The sequence below is a fragment of the Phallusia mammillata genome, chromosome 6 (genome assembly GCF_965637545.1).
Source record: "Phallusia mammillata chromosome 6, kaPhaMamm4.hap1.1, whole genome shotgun sequence".
NCBI classification, from domain to species: domain Eukaryota; kingdom Metazoa; phylum Chordata; class Ascidiacea; order Phlebobranchia; family Ascidiidae; genus Phallusia; species Phallusia mammillata.
Window position 1 is genome coordinate 19473347 of NC_137257.1, and position 21610 is coordinate 19494956.

The 21610-nt window shown below is 38.4% G+C and overlaps 1 protein-coding gene across 4 annotated transcripts in view; it reads left to right on the top strand.

The window, feature by feature from the left end:
- LOC145234801 (rap guanine nucleotide exchange factor 6-like) overlaps positions 1–21610 on the top strand; it is a 49302-nt gene that overhangs the window by 26088 nt on the left and 1604 nt on the right. The window contains exons 12-33 of one of the 4 annotated variants that reach the window (XM_080099539.1): positions 287–466; positions 913–1036; positions 1337–1453; positions 1847–2008; positions 2333–2417; positions 4591–4766; positions 5148–5299; positions 5924–6009; positions 6357–6465; positions 6834–6951; positions 8261–8411; positions 9208–9419; positions 9946–10069; positions 10641–10849; positions 12409–12615; positions 14512–14669; positions 15613–15685; positions 16298–16642; positions 17121–17284; positions 17704–19147; positions 19677–20060; positions 20151–20279. In XM_080099539.1, coding sequence (XP_079955665.1) covers positions 287–466; positions 913–1036; positions 1337–1453; positions 1847–2008; positions 2333–2417; positions 4591–4766; positions 5148–5299; positions 5924–6009; positions 6357–6465; positions 6834–6951; positions 8261–8411; positions 9208–9419; positions 9946–10069; positions 10641–10849; positions 12409–12615; positions 14512–14669; positions 15613–15685; positions 16298–16642; positions 17121–17284; positions 17704–19147; positions 19677–20060; positions 20151–20279 — 4909 coding nt within the window. Of the gene's footprint in view, positions 1–286; positions 467–912; positions 1037–1336; positions 1454–1846; positions 2009–2332; positions 2418–2945; positions 3019–3327; positions 3410–4590; positions 4767–5147; positions 5300–5923; positions 6010–6356; positions 6466–6833; positions 6952–8260; positions 8412–9207; positions 9420–9945; positions 10070–10640; positions 10850–12408; positions 12616–14511; positions 14670–15612; positions 15686–16297; positions 16643–17120; positions 17285–17703; positions 19148–19676; positions 20061–20150; positions 20280–21610 lie in introns of all 4 variants that reach the window. The other 3 variants (XM_080099541.1, XM_080099540.1, XM_080099542.1) reach the window with 3 other exon arrangements.

The following is a 21610-nucleotide window of genomic DNA, read 5'->3' on the forward strand; positions in this document are numbered from 1 at the left end:
TGACCAAAAACATTCCTGTTAATGTTATTTTTTGAACTCTACCAATATGATTTTGAATATCTTTGTAACCTGGTTTTTAACCTGAAGTTAACGTTGGTGGGAGGGCTTAGATTTGGTTAAAAAGGTCTTCAAATCATGTTGGTATATTTTCAAAAATAGTTTTTTTGAAGGATATTATATTGATTTTTTTCTGATTTTTCCTTTTTCAAGAACATCAACTGAAAGCTACTGAAACAACTCTAGGTTGGTTGTATCACATTTTTCAATTTTATGTGAAAACTTTCAGGTTATCAGAGTCATATTACTATGGGTGAACAATCATTTCAACGACTTCGAATGCGATTGGCGAATGATGGCCCTGCTCGAAAAGTTTGAAGGCAAACTGCATCAGCATCAATTACAAGGCGAAATGATGCTCTTCAACATCGCATGCAACGCCAAAGCAAAACCAAGAACAGTCTCCATAGTAAGTTCTTGTTTCAGTTGTGTTTCTGTCTCCTAGTAATCCCCGCCAATCCTCTACTGTTTCCTGTTATTGGAGGTCAACAATCTGCTTCGTGTTAATCTTCAAGTTTACTTCCTGGAGAGCGGGAAATGGTTGTTGCGTTTTCTCTTTACTCACAATGTTGTATCGATGGTTTTGTTGCAGATTCAATTGAAAATTTGACTTTGAGGAAATGCACAAATTTCCTCTTAAACTTTAACACAAATTTTTATTTGCAAGTTTTATCTAGATTTTAGGGTCTTTATTGCAATCCTGAAGATGAAATGTGTTTTTTCCCTTTCTATATTATGTTTTTACTAAATTTTATAAAGCGGACATATTTTAACCTGTTTTTGACTGTTGGAATGTGTGCACTGTACCAAAATTCTGCATTTTTTGAAACAAAGTATGCATGTTTTTTTTTTTAGACAAGACAGTCAAACGAAGTTGATCTTGGCTTTGAAATTATCGGTGGAAGCGAAAACAATTTTCCCATTTACATCGATAAGGTCAAGGAAGGCTCCTCTGCTGAAGAAAAAGGTGTCAAAAGAGGTACAGAAAATATCACTTTTGAGTACCTTTTCCTATTATTTCTACAAAACAGACAAGCCAATGTATTTGTAAAAAATAGCAATACGACAATTCTTATGTCATTTGTCAATGATTTTACATATGATGTCTTGTCTGTTTCTTGTCAAAATATTTTAAACGATAAATTCTTTATATTTTTTTCTAAAACCTATTCTGTTGTTTGTGTGTTTGTCATTTTTTTTATTGTTTGTATTTTGGTTGAGATTGTAATTTATAACCTCAGTTGGAAAGTATTTTCAACTTTGTTGTTTTTGTGTGCAGGTGACCTTCTCATGGAAGTAAACGGACAAAACTTCGAGAAATTGAGCAAAGAAAAAGCGCATGTGATATTAAACAAAAACACAGAGCTCAACATGACATTAAAAACAAGCCTTTTCCGTAAGTTTACAATCATTTTTCACTTTCACGCCACAGTATAAAACAAGGTGTATTTCTTATAAGAGGTTACACTTAACCTTTACAATGAAAAATAAGATTTAAAAAGATGATTTTTTTCAATATTTTTGTTGTTAATTTGCTGACAAAAAGATGACTGTGGGAGGATCAACTTTGGATAACTAACTGACATGTCAGTAAATTTTAATATGTTTCAAGTACTCTTTCCTGAATGTTTTCTCGTTATACAGAAAAAATGGACAAAAATATATGTGTGTAGGTCAAGGATGTGTATGATCAGTCAATTGGACATAAAATATATATAATGGAATATATAGGAAAACCACCTTTCAAGTTGTATAAAGATTTAACACTATTACAATTTTTGATGTACAGCTTTTAAACAAATGGTTGAAGAACTCAGTAACCCCCATAAGAAGAAAAAGGGCAAAGGAGATGACAAAATGCCACACGCGCCAGGCAATCGTGCTGGCAGGATGTCATTAACGATGCTGCCAAATGACGGGTCTGACACCTTTGACACAAAACATCGCAAAGGTGAAGTTCTATAACTTGTCAAAAAGTATTATTCTGTTCACGACTTTGTAAAACCAACAACTATAGGCTTAAATTGTATGTTCTACTACCCTTATTTGGCACATACTGCACACACCTTTTATGTTTTAAACTACAGTAAGCGCCGGTTAATTTGGAACTTTATGTGATTTAGACAGAACCTGAGGTGCAAATGATTTGTAATGTGGTAAGACTGGAACCACAATTTTTTTGGTCCACATGGCTTTGGATTAACCAAGGTTTACTGTATTTTTTGACCTATATTTAAGGTCAACAATGAATTTAGCAATTTATAATTCTTTGTAGCATCTGTCCCGGGAACTAAGACTCGCAAATTGAGTTTGCTTAACAAGATATCAAGTTTCCCTAACTATCTCAATGTATTCATGTCGTAAGTTGCAGTTATGGCGAAGTAGTTTCAGTTAATTTGCTTGGTTTTGAATAGTGTGGAGGGATTTTTGATAGAGGTGATGGTAGTTTATTGAGTAGCTGCAATGCCTATATTGTACTTCCTATTGCAATGTTTGTGGTTAGATTCTAAATATAGTGCATTGTGCTTCAAAGGTTGTGGCTTACTGATGTGATACCCTTTGTGGTATAAATTGACCTATCAGGAAATCTTAAAAAAACACAGCGGGTTGCCAAACTGACAAACGCATTGTTGTATCAGGCAATCCCTTGATTCACATTATTTAGTTCTCACATTTTTTTCTGAAAATAGTCCTTGCAAGTTATTACATCAAATGTTAACTAGTTTTATAATGCCAAAATAACAACATTTCTCTATCGAGCTACATCTTTAAACCAAAAGAAATGTGTATGTTGTATGAAACAGTGTAAAAAATTTCAAAAAAAGAAATTACTAAATAACTGGCTAAAATACAAAGATATCTAAAACACCACTTTTGAACACACGTAGGTGGTTCTCTGAGCGAGAAAACCAAACGGTTTATCTCCAAGTTTAATGTACTTCCCAAGATGTTGAGTACTGAGTAAGTTAAAAAACACTTTGTCACATTGTGTGTGTGTGTTAACTTTTTGTCACTGTTGTTTGTCACTGTCCGCTTGTAATGTAGTTGTAGCTAATATGCTAACAATTTTTGAACGTAGTGTAGTTGCTTTTGAAGGATGTTTCAGATGTCCATGCACACTTCCTAATTCCTGCCGCTATTGCCATTTAATGCTGGTATATTAATCATATTGTGCTTGTATTGTATGCAAAATAGGCTACTGTTTGTGTTAAATGGCAAAACAAAATGATATTTGAAAATAGCAAGCATCAACTTGATTGCGATTTTTAGGTGGAACCTTGGGTCGTGCCAAGGGTAAACTTAAGAAAATGTTTCGGAAAGACAATAACTTTTCCGACTATATGGCCAGACAGTAAGTCTCCGTTAAATAACCAAGATTGCAGCAATTGGGTTTCTAATTTGCTGCCATTATTTTCATTTTTGTTGGAAAAAAGACTTTTAGTTGCCAAGCAGCAGTACTTTTGTTCTTTCATTTTATTTTGGTTGCAGATTGTCTGTGATTTATTTTTGCTCTATAATGCAAACTGAAAGATTTTAAAAATTGGGTGTCCCACAAAACGTTATACCAAGCATACACAAATTGACATAAAAAAACATACATAAGGGGGAATGATAGAGTGGTTACAGTTTACAAGTCAACACCTTTTATGACGAGACAACTAAGATCAATGAAATTTTTTCACTTTTTATTACATTTCCTTCACCTGGTCAGTCATTCAAATGCATAATGTACATCTTAGAATGCATTAAACACATTTTGTCAAGATTCACAGTAAAATTTTCACCATTTTTCACAAAGTAATTGCATTTCAATAATTTGCATTTCCATCAACTGTCGCCTTGGTGGTTTGTTTGCCATATTCCCATTTGCAGCATGAAGCTTGAATAGTGTAATTTAGTGCATGCTTAGATGCCAGATACATGATACTTTTATTTACTGCATGCAATTTTGTAGCGAAATTTTGTTGCATTATTTGGTGTGTTTTAAACATTGGTGTTGCACTTGTTAAAAACTTTATCTTATGTCATTAAAGGTAAAACTGTATTTAATTCTGAAAAAAGTCAAGAATAACATGTTTTGAAATGCTGTGTTAAAATATTCTAACATTTAAGCAGAAAAAAAGTAATTGCAATTAAACTTGGTTTATCTACAATGGTGATGTTTTGCATTGTTACGTGAAAAAGCATATTTGAAGTCCAAATTGGCATCTGTAGCAATGCAAACTTACTATTGTAGTCTTCTGCCGTGTTATTAACTGCATTACTACTGGTGATTGAATCTAACCATATGCATGTTGTTTTTTCCCACACAAACATTTTCATTTCACAAAAAAAATTCACCAACTACACGAACATTCGCATGCACACATATGCCTGTTTCCTTCTATCACCCACCCAACATAAAACCTTACGAAAACCTCTCCCATTTTGTCTTGTTCCAAAAACCTTGCGAAACTCCACTATTAAAATCTACTCTTACTACACTATGAACAACACACGTACGCCTACACACGGACACCTACACAAACACAGTGGGGTCGAACAGGTTTCAGTGGACGATTCGATGCTAGGACCTCAGTCCAGACCTCGTTATATGTCGGGTTCGGCTACAATCGACGGACCCCGTTCGTTCTTCCATTCCTCAACAGTTAGCTTAAGCAACCCTGACTTGCTTGATCCAGCCGCTTACGAAATGGGTGCTTTGTCAGGTAAATGTAGGCAGGTTGATCTTCTGGTGGACGCCGAACACGGTTTTAAACGCTCTGGATTTTAGGGAAAATGGATTATTTTTCTTTGTCTGTTGCTTAATAGGTGGTAGGTAAATTATGACGTAATCGCTACAAACGGAAAAAGGAGATTTTGTACGCCTTATGGCAATTGGATATGACAACACTTCTGGGAAATAGTGTTGTTTTGGGGTTTTAACATTCCATGAAATGTTGCACACCTCACGCCACGTTATTGTATATTTTAGCTGGTATAGATTTCTATCAGAGATGCGTTTTTTTAACTAAAATGCCTCTTCAGTCGGTCATATGAAAACGTTTTTTTGGTGATACCATCTCCTTACATTCAGTTTTTATGTGTAGAAGTTCCAGAGGATGTAATCAAGGTATACAGAGCCGACCAAACTCATCGCTTTGTGTGTGTAAACCGCGATACAACGGCCGGAGACGCAGTTGTACATGCGTGCAAAGAATATGGGATTATAGACGACGTAGAAAATTACGCTCTGTACAAGGTAAGGTCATGGCCTGCTGCAATAAATCCATGTGCTATTTTGAACATTTTCCGTTATTGATAACCTATTAAAATACATGTGTTTCAATTAGGGGGAATCTACAACCCAAAGGCTAAACCGTTTCGGTTTCAATATAACCGACAATGCGGTTTTCCTGTGGGATTTTTTTACAATAAATTACACGGCTTAGCAAATACTGTCTCAAATCACGCTTGACATAAGCTTCGATAGAAGTGCTTTACATACAAAGGAAGTCCAATTTAACACTGGCTACAGACCACTAAGCGTTGCCATGTTTTCATTCTGCATGGTCTTGGGTTATGTATTCTGTCTGCAGACAAATCTAAGGTTATCAAAGACAGTGGCTAATATGGGACCCATTATAAATTAAGTGCAGGAAATATATTAAGGTTTTGTTTAAAGTGTACATACAATGGCAAAATGTGCTAAGCCACCCTTCTAGTTTAGAAATATACTATTATCTACTACTATGTGGGTGCAAAACTTTTTGTTGCTACTGAACCGTATGTTTTAAGCAACTTGTGGTCCTTTTTTTTCACGCTACAAACAAAACCATGTACTGTGGATTATCTACTAGTAATTTGTGTTTCCTCTTATTTTTAGGTTTCAGTTCAGGGCGAAAAATTTGTGAAACAATCAAAGCTTCCAGACCCTCTGGCAAAGTTAGCCAATATTCCGCTGGGTTCCAGGTAAACATGAAAACCTTAATTTTCTATTCCAATCGAAAAAATCGTTATTGTTTGGCAATAAATAAACCCGTGGTTCTAATCCTTGGCTTGAGCGTTTCAAAAACACCAAATTTTCGAAGAAAGTTCTTTGAGATTCTCAAATACTTTTTAATGAAAAATAATGTCTGAAGTATAATGAGGAAAATAACGGCCCGAATAGACGTAAAAAGCAACACACTTTATTGTTCAAACGGTTCCGCGAATGCACATGCCATCAGGGTGTTCAAAGTTTAAAGAAGTTATAATGCAATCGTGTATTTGATTTCAAAATGCGTGATCGTGTTTTACATGAGTTTTCCAAACCACAGGTATTACCTCAAAAACACGATGAACAGCGAACAGTTGCTTCCCGACGAGAATATTCCAGAACTTTTAAAGGAAGCCAACTTCTCTTTTCTTGATCTCAACTGTTTCGAGGTACGTTCACGCTTGTAAAAATATCCTTTGCCATATTTTTTTTTCAAAGTCCTATTTTCCGCAATTTTAGGTGGGTAAATTATACTTACATTGCATTACTGCAAAGCCAGTTGACAAAAAAGGCTTTGATATCTGTGTTAGTCACATAGTACATCAATGGCACACATTGTATTGTTATAATCGGAAATTTTAAAGTAAATCATTTTGTAGGTGTCTGTTTTTAGCATGGTAAAGAAACTTAAAACGCTGAACAGTTATGTTATTAATTTCTTCCTAGGGGTAAATAAAAGAGAAGTTAAAACCTATGCTTCAAGTACACTATACTTTATCAATTGGCAACATAAGTTTAAAAGCGATTTTGGTTTTAGGTCGCACTTCACCTGACAAGGGAGGATTACAAAATGTTTCAACAAACTCAACCCACAAACTTTATTGAAGATCTTTTCCATCTCGATGCAGAGTTGACTCAGTTCAAAGATTTTGAAGGTTTGTTTCCAATATCATAATGTTACTCTGCCAATTTGGTTTTCAAAATCCGTGAACAGTAGTCAGTTTCTAGTTACCAAATAGGGGTATTTATACGTCGGCTTGCACGAGATTGTTAAATTTATGAAACAGATCGGTTGCAACAAAGAAAAAATGGAAATTGCTGCACCAACAAAACCGTTCCTATACGAATGCTTTTAATGTTGTTCAAGAAAATCATACTTTTATTGTATTTTTGAAGCCAAAACACATTTTACAATGTTTTCATATTTTAATAACGTTGCCCGCTCTCTCAGGCGAATCAGACACAATGTCATAACTTACATTGTAAAATATATATTTAGGTTTTCAATTTGCGATTTGTTATCAATGTGTTAACTTAACTAATCGCTGTGAAATGTTTGCATTCAACCTTTTGCCTATCCAGCAGTGAGCCCGTTTCTCTTTACAACCTAATCCTGCATATTCACTTCACTCTCTTATCACAACACGTCTAGTACCGACTCCTTACATTTTTACCCGGCCGTGTCTAGACCGTATTTATTTCGTACACACACCGGTTACACGCAGGGTCATTGAACTAAGAATAGGTTGTTTTTTCGTGTTTTTAGCCGTTGTAGCTGTAGGATTAACTCTAGGGGTGCACGAAATTATTGTTTGCTGTAAACGTTGCTGTGTTGTGACTTTTTTCTATCTTGAGTGGCAGCCCTTTTTAAGAATAATCCGTTTAAAAGTGTCACGCCTTTATGTACCCAGTCTAGCAAGTTCTACCCCAAGGGGCCTGTTTTGTTCAAAAAGTTTTGCTCTTCAAACTTATCGTATTACTTGAAATAAGTGACCGATGCCGTAAGTTTGAGACATTCTTAAAATTGAAATCATTTTTTATAACATCCCAATGCTAAAAATGAAATTACTTTTTATCTATAATAAACAAAAATAGAATACCTTTTTTGCATCACGTATATTTTCATTGTTTCAAACAAGTTTCTTTCAAAAAATGTAAAACCGGTCTTTACACGCAATTCTAATATATAACCAAAGGTATCAGAGAGGGATTTATTTAGGAAGCCCTGTATTGCTTGGGCGAGATTTTTGTAAACTTGACTTTCAACACAAGCAGCTGTGGGTCAAATGACTAGCTACGTCCTGGGTATTGCAGCGTATAATATTGCCTTTAAACCATGTGTGGTCTGCGGTTTCAGTTGAAAAAAATGCCCTTTAATATTTTACCAACACTGACTGACTCAATGTCAGCTTTAGGGATTTGATCCAGCTGTTGTGTCATCAGCCGTTTTTTTTTTGTTTTTAGAACTCGTGAATCGCGAACTGTTCTGGGTTGTGACAACGATATGCAAAGAACCGAACCTGATTCAACGTTCCAAGATTATCAAACATTTCATCAAGATTGCACAACATTGCAAAATCATCAAAAACCTCAATTCAACTTTCGCACTTGTCAGGTATAGTAATCGTAATTAGTTATTTTTCCTAACACATAAACCAATGGCAGTATTATGTTCAATGTATGACAATGTACATGGCTTAAATCCGTTTTGTTTGCCTATTCTTTTTTGCTTTTGGTAAATCCAGTTGTATAAAAAAAACTTCATTGTTATCTATTGCTGTTTATGGCCGTAAACGATCATAACTATTTTATCATAATTATGGCTTTTAACTTCCAAGTAGTTTGTTTAGCTAAAAGCAGTGTGTTAGTGTGTTGATGTATAAGGTAGTTTATGCATTTTCTCCTATAAACAAGAAATCCACAATTGGTCATGGTAACAAGTATAACACATACCGCCGACTTTAAGGAATGTAATACACGTACTGTATCCATTTTTTCTGCTAGGGATAGAATCAAATCTGTATAGCAAATTATTCAGCATGCCGTTTTTAAGGCTGGGTTCCCGACCATAATCTGGCTAGTAAAATTTTATGCTCATAACATGCTGCCCAGTTGTAAAACAGCGATTTCTGCAGCCTATTTAATCATATTATGCAACAAATTCTCATCACGATATGATCCACTGCTTAGCCATGACCCACAGTCAGGAAACCACTGCGCTATACAAACTTAGATACCGTTTCTAAATTCCAAAATTGGAAACATTCCGGTTTCCATATTATACGGCCACTAAAGAGATACTACCTGACAAAACAGTGTTTGTACATCTATCACCGATTTCCATTTATGGCCTAGCTCCAAAACCATTGCGTTCAATTCCCAAGTAACACATTTTTCTCATCATTGCGCAGTGGTCTTGGTTATCGGGCCGTTTCCCGAATGAAACAGACTTGGGAGAAGGTTCCAGCAAAAAGCACGCGCCTCTTTGAGGAACTACAGGCTCTGATGGACCCTTCGCGTAACATGTCTAAATACAGAACACTGCTTAACGATTACATTTCTCAACCACCAGTTATTCCATACATCCCTGTGGTCAAGAAAGATCTGTATTTTTTACATCTGGGTAAGTTTTGCGGTTTTGTATCGAGTGCCCACCAAACCGTTCATCAATAACAAATTTGATGAAGTGGTAATGCAAACAAAATCTGACTTAACTTGACTTTGACTTTTAAATTTGTTGTTTTCTTTGCTGGAGCTCTGTTTATTGGTGTTTCTTACCTAAATGTGCTTAAAAAAACATAAAAGGAAAACATGCAAGTAATGCTTTTTTACAACAATTTAAGCAAAACAGGCGTTTTAAAAACAAAAACAACTGTGCCTAATTTAATACGCTACGAAGGTGATTGTATAATTTACTGCTTCTAATATTATCTGGTTCATGTCATTCTGCTACAAACGAAAAACAGGCGGATATTGTAACAATCGTACAAGACCAGATTCTTTTTTCGTGCACAATCATAAATATCAGCAGTGCGCTCTAATACCTTTCAGGTGCTGTATCTTGAATTGTGACTTGTCGACGATTGACTTTGTTTCCATAAGCCTTTTTAGATGATGTTCATGTAGGCAATAATGTTAACATTTTTCAGGCAACGATACGATTGTTGACGGTTTGATCAACTTCGAAAAAATGCGGATGATTGGTAAAGAAATCCGCAACATCTGTCGTCTCTGTGTGGCCGATAGCTCGCAAATTATTCCAAGCGCTGCAGTGTAAGTTGCCATTGGAAACCAAAAACAATCGCTGCATTACGTATCACTACCATGTGACCAGTTTGAATGCTTTTTTGTAAAAACTTGGTTCATACACAAGGAAGTATGCCGTGTTTAGCACAGCTTGTTTCAAATGTAAAGTAGTTTTATGTCTATCCTTTGGCACATATTGTACTTGGTATTGTAATTTTACACACTTGACTACTTTTTATAGCAAGTTAATTTGGTTTGAAATAATTTTAGAAATGGCATATGGAGTTAAAAAGACGTTTTTTTGTTTGTTGTGTTAAGCGAAAAAAGTTGTGTGGCCTAATTCAAAAAAAGAATTTAAATTAATGCTTTTTTGTCTAATCCTAACAACTTACAAAAAAACTTAAATTTTACTGAAATTTACTTGAAGTAACAATCAAACATTTAAGCATTTTTTACTGTAACCATGTATTTTTTTCTCAAAAGTCCCTAAATGCTTAAAATGCTCCCATATACGAAGTATAGCCAAGTTAGATTTGTTACCACAAAACGGATAAATTTCTCCAAAAACTGACGTTTTATTCATTAAATTTGACACCAGGACCCACCAAAAGGAGTTAGACAAGGGTACGTCATCGATGTACATGACCTTGACCCGGCGAGGTCGAAGGTCATCGTTTAACAACGCGAAACGTATGTACGAAGACCAGATGAACGTTCGACGTGTAAAGCAATATATGCAACAAATGGAAATTATTAACGACGAAGACAAACTGATGGAAATGTCGAAAGCCGTCGAACCACCGCTCAGTAAGTTTTTAAAACGTACAAGTAAACCTCGTTTAATCCGGACCAATTTGGACCAACAAATTTGTCCGGATTAGGCTAAGACAGTGGTTCTCAAACTTTTTTTGTTGCGACGCCTCTGGAACAGTTTTCTAATCTTGCGACGCACCAGCAAATAAAAGTTAATGAGGAAACTTATTATTAAAGTTGTGTTTATTGATACAACAACAAAAATACACGAGACGGAATTATTCTGCTACGCCCTTGGAAGATTGAACCGACGCACCAGGGCGTCGCGACGCACAGTTTGAGAACTACTGGGCTAAGATATGGATTAACCGGCATCGATTAGTTGTCTTACCACATTACAAATCATTTGTACCCCAAGTTTTGTCCGAATTAGGCGAAGACCCGGTTTTACCGAGGTTTACTTTCGTACAAATAGTATGTCAAGTATGTACAAAGTGAACTATTGCATACATGCAAAGTATTTCAGTTAATATTTCAGCCTATTTAACGTCGACCTTTCAATGCAGTAACCAATTTTTCTATTTCGCAAACACGTGAGGTCAAATAATTTCAAGGCCAAAATGAAGCACGTTGATTTTTTTTCAACTTGTGAAGTTTGCTTTTGACAGTATTCGTGTGTTAGGATTTAATTTTCGAGACAGTAAAATCCCTAAAGTAGACTTCGTTTTATTAAAACCCCACCCAAGGGGAATTAGTATTACAGCGACGAAAATAGATCAAAGTCGTACAATTTGATTTATTAATCAGATTTAAACAATTTCCGTTTGGAAACAAGGCATTCGTAAATAAAAGCATGGTGTGAATGATGATTAAGATGTTGCATTGTGAAACATATTGTTTAAAAATGCAGTGTCTTTGTTTCATACCAAACATGTCCTATAAAAGCATAAAGCCAATAAATGATATGTAAGCTACACACTGTTTCGAACATATTTCATTATGTACATTTTTAAAGGGTTTTATATAGTGGCAAACAAATAGACCATGGGCAAGATTTAAATACAGTGGTTTCCATTCTTTGCAATAGCACCCGTTTGAAAAATATTTAATTCTTTTAGAGGTATTGAGAAACTTACAATTTCACAATATTTTAAATCCTGGATCCCATGTAACAAATCTTGTTATTGCATGTCATCGGTGGTTTCATGCAATCGTTCTGTACGCTGTGTGAATCAAGCTAGCTAATATGAGGTTTCAGGTTTTATTCCCACTACTGTTTTACTATCTTGTTTATTTTGTTTGCTTTGACATCTGTTCTCCTCTATTTAACGTTCGTTGTTTGCAGTTTTCAGATACTGACAATGCCTGTACAGGCGAAAAATATATCTAAATTTTTGACAACTTAGTGTTTACGGATTTTGAGTCAGATGCGTTTGTTTCTTTATTATCACTGACTGAAATGATTTGACTGTGTTTGACATCGTGATTAACCTACTATTAGAGGGGGAAAGATCCTGCGAAAAGCATGTATATTTATCAAAACACAAATAGACTTTTTAGGAGTAAAACCCCAAACTATTTCTTTTCATCAATACAATCATCCTTTTACATAGGAGTGCAGCAGAACCGTCGCCAAGCAACCGATTCCCCATCCCGTTCCTCCAAGACTCTTCCTATGGCTCCCAGGAGCGGATCAAGCAGCTCCGGAAGCGGGACTCTTCCCTCTAGGAACAACTCCGAACCTCATCTTGCTTCTGTTCCTGTGATCGCTTTGCATCCGACGAAAAAGAAGATCCCAGTGTCTTCTTTGCCCAAATTTGGTAAGTTATCTTCCTAATGTAGATGTTTTTTAAATTGATAAAGTTATATAGCATTAGTTCATGATTTTTTGTGAAATTCTTGTGAACAAACTGTAAGGGAATACCACCTTTTTTCGCTTGAAGGTTCGTCCCATAAGAGCAAATGCGAATGGCAAGGTAACTTAGATTTAGTACAGGGGGTTACTTGGGTTTTGTATGCGGTGGTGTATAGAAAAAAGGATGGGTGATTCTTTTCGGCGACGGATTGTCTCATATTTCAACAAACTTTGTTTAAATTTATGTTTTATCGAACTGCACATGCACATTTCTACTTACTTGCTTGTCTTGCATGCTCTTATATAATTTCTTTTTCTCTTTCTTTCTCCTCCCTCTTGCACAGTTGTCACTCCTCCTCCCTCCCCTCCCGCTTTTCCTCCCAGTCAATCACCTCCTTCTCCTTTGCTCTGCAACGATCTAAAACCTCCAACGCCACCTCGCCGAAGCAAAAACCGTCGTCGTTACGGTTCAACAAGCGTCACTCATGCATGCGAAAGCGACGAGCCAATCACAGGCGGCGCCCAGACCGAACATGACGGTCGCAAAACTCCACAGCGATCTAAGTCTTTCCTAAGCACAATACGGGCACGGTCAAAATCACTAACACGAAATTTTACAACTCGTTCGACCCCGACAGCGCCTCTAGTGATTAGCGCACCGGAACTAATTTGTCATCTCAACGAGAAGCGACTCCATGTCGGAGGACGTCGAAAACTTCCTGTGGATTGCACTGAACCCGTATCATCCTGCAGTGAATTTTTGTCCGTGCCACACAAGACAAGTCACGTACGATGTAGCTCCTTGCCTTACGAGTTTACATGCCCAGAAAGATCGAACGAAATAAACAACAACCTCATCGAAAGCAAAACGATTCCTCAACAACATAATGACGTCGCGTGTCTGGAACCGCTCTCCGCAAACCATTTATTACGTCACAATCACCATTTGCGCGTCACAGACCCCGAGTTTGCGGTAAATGGAAATGCATTACCACCAGACAAGGAATGCGTGGTCCTTGCACCTCGCCGCCTCTCCGTCTCTTGCTACGTCACCTTGTCAAGCGATGACGTCAGTGTGACGACAGTTTGTAGTAAACAATCCGGATCACTTGAGGTCGAACCCATCGCCACTGCGCGCTCTGGAGACAAGATTCGCGAAGCTTTGCAGTCTTGGCGAAGTAGAAAGGATGAAAGTACATAATTGGTGCAAATTTACTGTTATGCCAGTTGTTGAATTCTTGGCAGTAAGATGTTCTGTATTCCACCATAGCATGTCAATCACGCACTCCCAATTACACTTTATCTGTTATGAAACACTTTCTAATTCTATACTTTTTCTGTGTCCTAGAGTAAACTATTACTTCAACTTTTCTAATCTGTAGTTACACCATTTCGAGGCTTCCTTGTTTTGTTTACTTTTTTGGTCGATGGCAGGTGACATGTAGTCCTAAAAATTCGGTCAATGTATCTTTCCCATTAAGTTTTCTTCTATTGGATTCTGTCGTGTAACCGTTTTTGTGCCTTGCCGTCAAAGTAATAAATTTAGAAAGTACTGTTTATGACCGACCCAAGATGACATATTCTATGCCAAATCAGCATTTAACTTGGAACCTGGTTACAATTTTCAAGGAACGTAATTTGGATTGTGGTAGCATAAAATCTGTATTTTTTCGTTTCTAACATAAAAATGGCGTTTTCAAGTTGCCATGTTTTTACATTACATCTGTACTTTAGGCGGCTTCGATAGAATTAAAAAAAGAGTTGATGCTATTTTGTCATAAGTTAATATGAACGTACTAGGATTAATTTTGTCGTATTAATTACGTTTACTGTATTCTGACACATATTTTCACCACGACAGGAGCACAGTCACCTCAGGCATTAAAGAAACTGATGGCGTTATCAGAAGAAGGAGACGGGCGAAAGTCACGTGAGTACAGGAGATCAGAATCGTCCAGCAGTCACGAGCTATCACCCACTGGTTCACCTTACCTATCGCCAAAACATGATGATGTTAAGGTAAATACGAGTATTATATTTATCCAAGAGTATCTAGCATCCAAACGACGATGCTTAATACCAAGTATTCCGGAGTTGTTTTGTTAGGCAATGCCTTTTACTTCTACAATGTACTATTTAACTCGATGTAGAATGATGTTTGCAATGTGATTTGGGTAAAAATTTGTGTTGGGGTTTTTCTCGCTACATACAACCTGTGTGGATTTATATAGTTTTGTGCACAGATTGCTCATTAAACCAAAAACGTCAAAATAGTTATGGCAAATTGAAAAAAATACCCTATTCTAGAACAGTTGAAACAAGTTCACTATAACCCATGCTATTATCTCGCTTATATTGGATTTGAGTTGTTCAGGATTAGCTATTCTAAATTTCCCTTACCTACCAGTAAACGTACGCAATTGCACATACAGTTTTTACCTAAAACCAAGCCTTATTTAATATAAGCAGACTTTCACAAACAAAAAACAACCGTAGATCACTGTTTTTGATTTGTTCATAAAAAAGATATGCGTTTCATTTATGATGGTGCAAACATCATCAGCCCCTTATTTAAACAGAATTTGACATAATAGTAATATCTTGAAGTGGTTTCTAAATAGGCGTGCTGCTAAAAATAAAAATTTGCTTGCAAAAAAAATTTCCTGCAACGTATTTACCCGTTGCCACGCACGCGTTGAAAACTTTTCGAAAAACAACAACTTCCTGGTTTGTAACAGCGCAAAAGGGCCTTAACTTTATTACGTCATAAGCTCTGACCTTTCGGTGACTTTACACAGGTATGACGTCACACAAGACAGTTTTTCTCCGAGGGGTAAAAAAAAACTTAGGAAAGTTTATCTTTTTAGTACTACAGTACCTAAAGATGTGTGCTGTTCAGTGTATGACTTGATATTGTGTTTTGTGGGTTGGCAATAATATTGCTTTGCTTTTTTTGTGGCAGGGAGCACAGGGAAACCACACAGTAGGTCTCGAAAATGTAAACAGGAACAACAATCGACTAAGCTTGCCGTCAGGTTTGTTGCTGCACGCTTGCATGACGTCATTTTACGTGATAGTTTTTGTTTGTTGTGTACATTCGAGAGAATAATGGTTGTGCAAAAACGACGAAACCAAATTCTTAAAGACAAAACCACACTCTCTTTACCTTGCAACTTTATTTAATTTACCGCCTAGTGAACGAGAAATGTTAATGCTACACAAACTTAACTTAGGACTTTTACCGGGAAGTTTCTTGGGGAACTACCTAGTTTTAAAAAAATAACAACATTGAGGTTGTGTGTGATGCATCTAGCACGTAATGGACTTTACCAGGTTGGCTATCGTGTCATTTATCCCCTAAGCACGCGCACGTATCTTACATCACATAATCTTGTACCTTGTGCCCAAACAAACGTTTCGTATTGGTAAAGCTAAACTTGGAATAAACTTTACAGCAGTGGTTCTCAACCTTTTTCAACAAATTCCTCCCTTACCAGTTTAAAATGTTCGCTAAACCATGCCAAGATGATTTAAAATTGTGGCCGCTCAAGTTTCAAAATTCCTCCCCGGTTGGGAACCACTGCTTGAGAGCATGTAAAATATACACGGAATAATCAAATGTTTCTAATTTAAAATGATATTTTCAGCTACAGCAGCCGAACCATCCCCTCCAGCCATTCACAGTGCCCCTGCAACCAATAAGAGGTTCTTCCCTGTAACCGGAGCCAACAATAGCGCACCGTCGAGCTCTCGTTCCAGCATAGCTAGTACTTCCAGCCTTGGTACAATCTCTTCCTCAAACCCGACTCTTTCGTCCACCTCGTCGCTAGGTGGCGGTAACAGTCCCCGTTCGGGCTCGCCTGTGCCCTGGACCGGCTCCGTCGGATCGCTATCCAGCACCGCCTCGGCCTCACCGCGACTTTTACATGGCCAACAGAAGAACCCGCAGAGATCGAGTTCAAGTTCGTCCGCTGATACTGTGAAATCTGCTGGTAAGTTTGGTTAGGTGGCTAATGTTGAGCGTTCTACAAGGGGAAGGTACATTTTGCTGTGCTTTGGATCTTCGTTTATATACTACAAAGTCCCTGGTTTGAAGCAGTTGAGTTAACTTTTTGTCTGGCCTAAATGATAACTAAGTTACATGTAGTTTGACCGGAGTCCCGGAAAGACTTCCGTCGTCGGTTTGAATTCCATCGCAGGCTAGATCAGTGCCTTGCCATATGGGAATGCTTGATAGACCGTCTTCATTCGTACTACGATTTATATGTAGATTGTATTTGATCAATCACACTTTCCTTTAAGGAACTCACTACAAAGATACACATTTCCTTTAAACATCCTGTATCAAGTTTTTGAAACAAAGCAGTAGTGAACATACAAATCCTGTAAACATTTTTTTTGTAAGTACAGTAGTAGTGAACATGCAAATTCCACTAAAAAAACGACTAAAATTGAAACATTGATCAACAGGTGGCCGACACCATCACGAACGTCCAGTGATAAAACAGAATCGCAATGCCAGGAGTGGATCATTCGGTGGCTCAATGATTTCTGCCATGTCTGATCGCAGGTTGGCTCACATATCAACCTCTACTTCAACTCCTTCGCTGAATGCTCCAGGCGCCGGAAGTCAGGTTAGTAATTATCAACAACAAATGAAAACTAATGGTTTTAACTAAGAGTTCGTAACATGATGACAGCAAATACAACCCTACATTTTTTACTGGTCAAGCAGAATTGTTTTTTCCCCTTTGGAATCAAAAAATAATTGTATAGATTTCTTTAAATTGGCACAAAATGATGCAAGGTTACTAATGTTAATTAAACTGAAACGTTCAAACATCTAGCTTACACGTCTTTAAAATATGAAACAATTCTTTCCTTGTGTGCCCGTGTAAAGTAATTTAAACGATTATTTTTTCCTTTGAATTCCAAGGTTTTTATTGTGATAGTGAGTGGAATTTTTGATGAACATTTTTAGCAAAATTAGGTTCTTGAGTATGCTTTGTTCATGTTTGTGGCTATACCTACATCAATATTCCTTTAAATTCAGGCTTCTCTAATTCTTCCCAACCATCCTCAAATCCCGCGCACACCTAGCATCGACAGCGGTGTTGTGAGTGCCGGTTCATTATCGGCCGACTCAACCATATTCACCAACTCCACCGACGACGCCGACATATTTGCACGCGGTTACCATTCGCACCAGTATCACCAGCACCACCACCATCACCAACCAAACCGTATCAGAAAAAACGAAATTCAACAGTCGCAACAACAGAATGAATCCTCGGCTAGCACAAGCACAGACCGCCAGCGCCCTCCGGCGGTCACATCCCACCAGCATGATTCGTCGCGAGAGGGCGATCCAGACAAAGTCGAGCAAACTTTTTTATCTGGATTTAGGGGTCAAGGGGATCCCCCGCGACCAGACAACAAAGATCCCTATTTGGCGAGCGGCGGGGGCATCACGGCGTGTGATGGTCCTAAGCTCGTCGGCGACATGAGCGTCTACCATCCTGGCCATGTGCCGCCCGGCGGACAGAAGCCCTTCGGCGCGTTGAAGGGGATTCACGACTACCTGATATGCGAGAGACACGCTGCTGCCCGTCGCCAGTTTCGTACGACCAACTACGCTTACAACTACACCCAGACCGTGCAGCAATACTCCCCGCGCCCTGAGCAGCGCCACAAAAGTCCCGACGCCATATTGGAAGAACAACTGCTTTTTGAGCTTCAGCAGCAACGCCCAGCTTTCAATAAGCAGCGTCGTAAGCAGTCCCCGCCCCCAGACACGCCCACAAATTTGGTTGACGTCAGACGCTTGAGTTTAAGTAAATCAGACCCTTCTCTGCATAACGCTCCCAGCTGGGAAAGCGTAGCAGGTCAAGAATTTACAGCTTCAGCGGTAAGGCCTAGTATGCGCCTCCCCCTCCCAAACAGGACCTCCTCGCCAAAGGGTATTGTGCAGCAAAACTCACTGGAGAACATGTCACCTTACTCGCCAGTCAGCGACAATGTATTCATGGCCTCACAAAACAACCACTTGCACTCAACCCCAACTGGACGCGCCCAGGTTCATATACAAGCACGGGAAAGCCCCAATACTACGCCAAATGGTCCAGCACGCCGCTTCGCCAACGACCAAAGCTTCAATTGGCAGTATCCTGGTCAGAATGAGCAGCTTTCCAAGTCTACAAACAACATACCCTTTCTGCCACAGGCCTTGAACGACCGCCTCAATGCTACTATGCCTACAATGGGACATTACGCGTATAATAGAAGCCCCACTGGGCATTTTACAGAACAGTCGTACACTGGAACACCTGGAACGCACCACAGACCAGTTAAGTCAAGTTCATTTGACATCTACAACGCACAGCCGACCAATCACGTCTCCGGTAGTGTGTCACGTGAGTTTGATGCTCGCAGGAAAACGAGTCAGGATTGGAGTGAGACGGATTTAGACGGAGACAAACTTCAACAAACGATGAAAGGTAAATTGCAATTAAAGCTTCTTTGAACTAGGAAACGTATAGTTGGCGTTCTTACCCTGGACTACAGGATTACTTGGGGTGATTGTATAACTGATAGAATAGCTTGAGTGGCCAATATACACTACGAAATGACTTTAGAGGCATTTTTAAACATAGAATGAAATGAGTGGTGTATTTATCTTGTCCGCTGACTTGAGTGGCATTATTAATACGGAGAATGAATTGAGTGGCATATTTACCTTCCCAATGGCTTCGGTGGAGTAAATAGGTCACGGAATGACTTGAGTGACTTACATAACTTTTTAGAATTTATTGAGTGGCACAATAACTAGCATACTGGCTTAATTAGCTTATACAACTATAACAACGACTTGAATGGCGCATGTAACTTACAAAGTGACTTGAGTGGCATATTTGGCTCACTGGATGACTTGCGTAGGATTGTAATTTACGCGGGCACTAAAGTAGCTTGTATAGCTTGCACAATTGCAAAAAATTCAGATTTAACTTAACATATGTAACCTTACAGCTTGGGGCAGCAGTACGAGCTTACCAGCTACACCACTTTCCACCAAATCTATGGTCCCCAACAGCAAACACCACCTTACTACGTCATCGGGCGTCGCTCCAAACTCCTCCCACTCTCCCGGAAGCGTGAAAAAATCCTCCTCGCGCCTCCCACCCCCTGCTCCTCCTCAGCGAACGTCCAGTATAGGGAGGAGTAGACAGCTGCGTCTGGGAAGTGGGTCAAGTTCGCCCCACAGCTCACCCCCAATGTCACCCTCATCCACCGACGGTCACGTGTCGTTTGATGACGTCATCAGCCAGCAGACCACGCGTATCAGTCTGCCACCTAGCGGACAATTGGCTAACGGAAATGTTGTCCATCATAATCGTTTGTCGTTTTCAACAGGTAATGTGCAATGGTTTAAGAATTAAATAACGAATTAGGCTAATATACGTCGCTATGTATGAGTATTTGTCAACCTTGTTTTGTTTGCAGGTCCAGATCATAAAGCGAGCAGCAACGAACGCCGGTCTCTGCCATCTTATACTGAAGCTGTGAAACAAATTAAACAGAAAAATATGTTCCCTTCGCCACTACCCAAGTCATATCGTTCGTTTACTATAGGTAAGTTTGCAAAATTCTTCAACATTTTTCTTCTTACCCATTACCAATAAAATAGCAATGTTCGTATTTGGCGATGGCCTTTATTGCAGACCTTTTTATAACGCACCATATGCAATTTTTGGTAGTTATGGGTCCCCTTCCCTGAAGGGGACACATATTGTTTTTGTCTATATTTTTTTTTTCTTTTTTTCTTTCTAACGCAGATTTGTTCCCCCGTTTTGGTCAAGAAAGAATGGTTCAAACTTTTTCAAATTTACACACATTACAGATATTGGTCTAAAGATGGTCCATGTGAATTTTGACCCCGTTTGATCCCTCGGTTCACCCACAGCCCCCCAAAACGTGAAATTTTTAGCGCGGATTTGTTCCCACGTTTTGGTCAAGAAAGAATGGTTCAAACTTTTTCAAATTTACACACATAATAGGTATTGGTCTAAAGATGGTCCATGTGAATTTTGACCCCGTTTGATCCCTCGGTTCACCCACAGCACCCCAAAACGTGAAATTTTTAGCGCGGCTATTGTTCCCACGTTTTGGTCAAGAAAGAATGGTTCAAACTTTTTCAATTTTACACACATTACAGATATTGGTCTAAAGATGGTCCATGTGAATTTTGACCCCGTATAACCCAGAGATTCACCCACAGGCCCCCGAAACGTAAATGTGTCTAACGCTTGTTTGGTCAAGAAAGACACTGTAGGCAGAAGTACCAAGAGAGTAACTCACTGGTTTACGATAGCGGGAGGGCTCAGCTTGACGTCGGACAGACGTTTTACGAGACATCGTTTCAGTGATTAGAAATCAGCTGTTTTGCACAGCAATGCTATGTCGTTTTATTAAGTTATCACTCACATTTTTAGTTTTGGCGAAGGTTTTACACCTATGACGTGATTTAAGCCTAATAACCGTGCTTCGGTTTTGTATATGTCAAGAAAAACTTTGTTAATAAAAGTTAAGATGAAAAAATTAACTTGAGTTTTGCCAAATAAATGTTTTTTTAAATGCTCGCTGTCAGGTTGGCCGCCGCATGATCACGGGTTACTTAAGGTCAACTAGTCGGTATTACAAACACAGCTCAGAACTTTCTTCATAACGTAGCGTTTTTTTAACAATCAATTTAGGAGTCAATACTCAAGGCATGTATAAATTAGGCTTAACAGTATTGTTGAACACGAATGACGGCGTGCTATTGAAAACGGTGTCAAAAGGTCAAACAGTCGTTTGGAGTGTGCACCCTGAGAGGTTACTACAGGTCAATGGTACTCGTTTTGCGAAACAAAGTTAAATGAAAAACAATTTGTTATGTATACACTTGTAGCAAATTGCTTTTT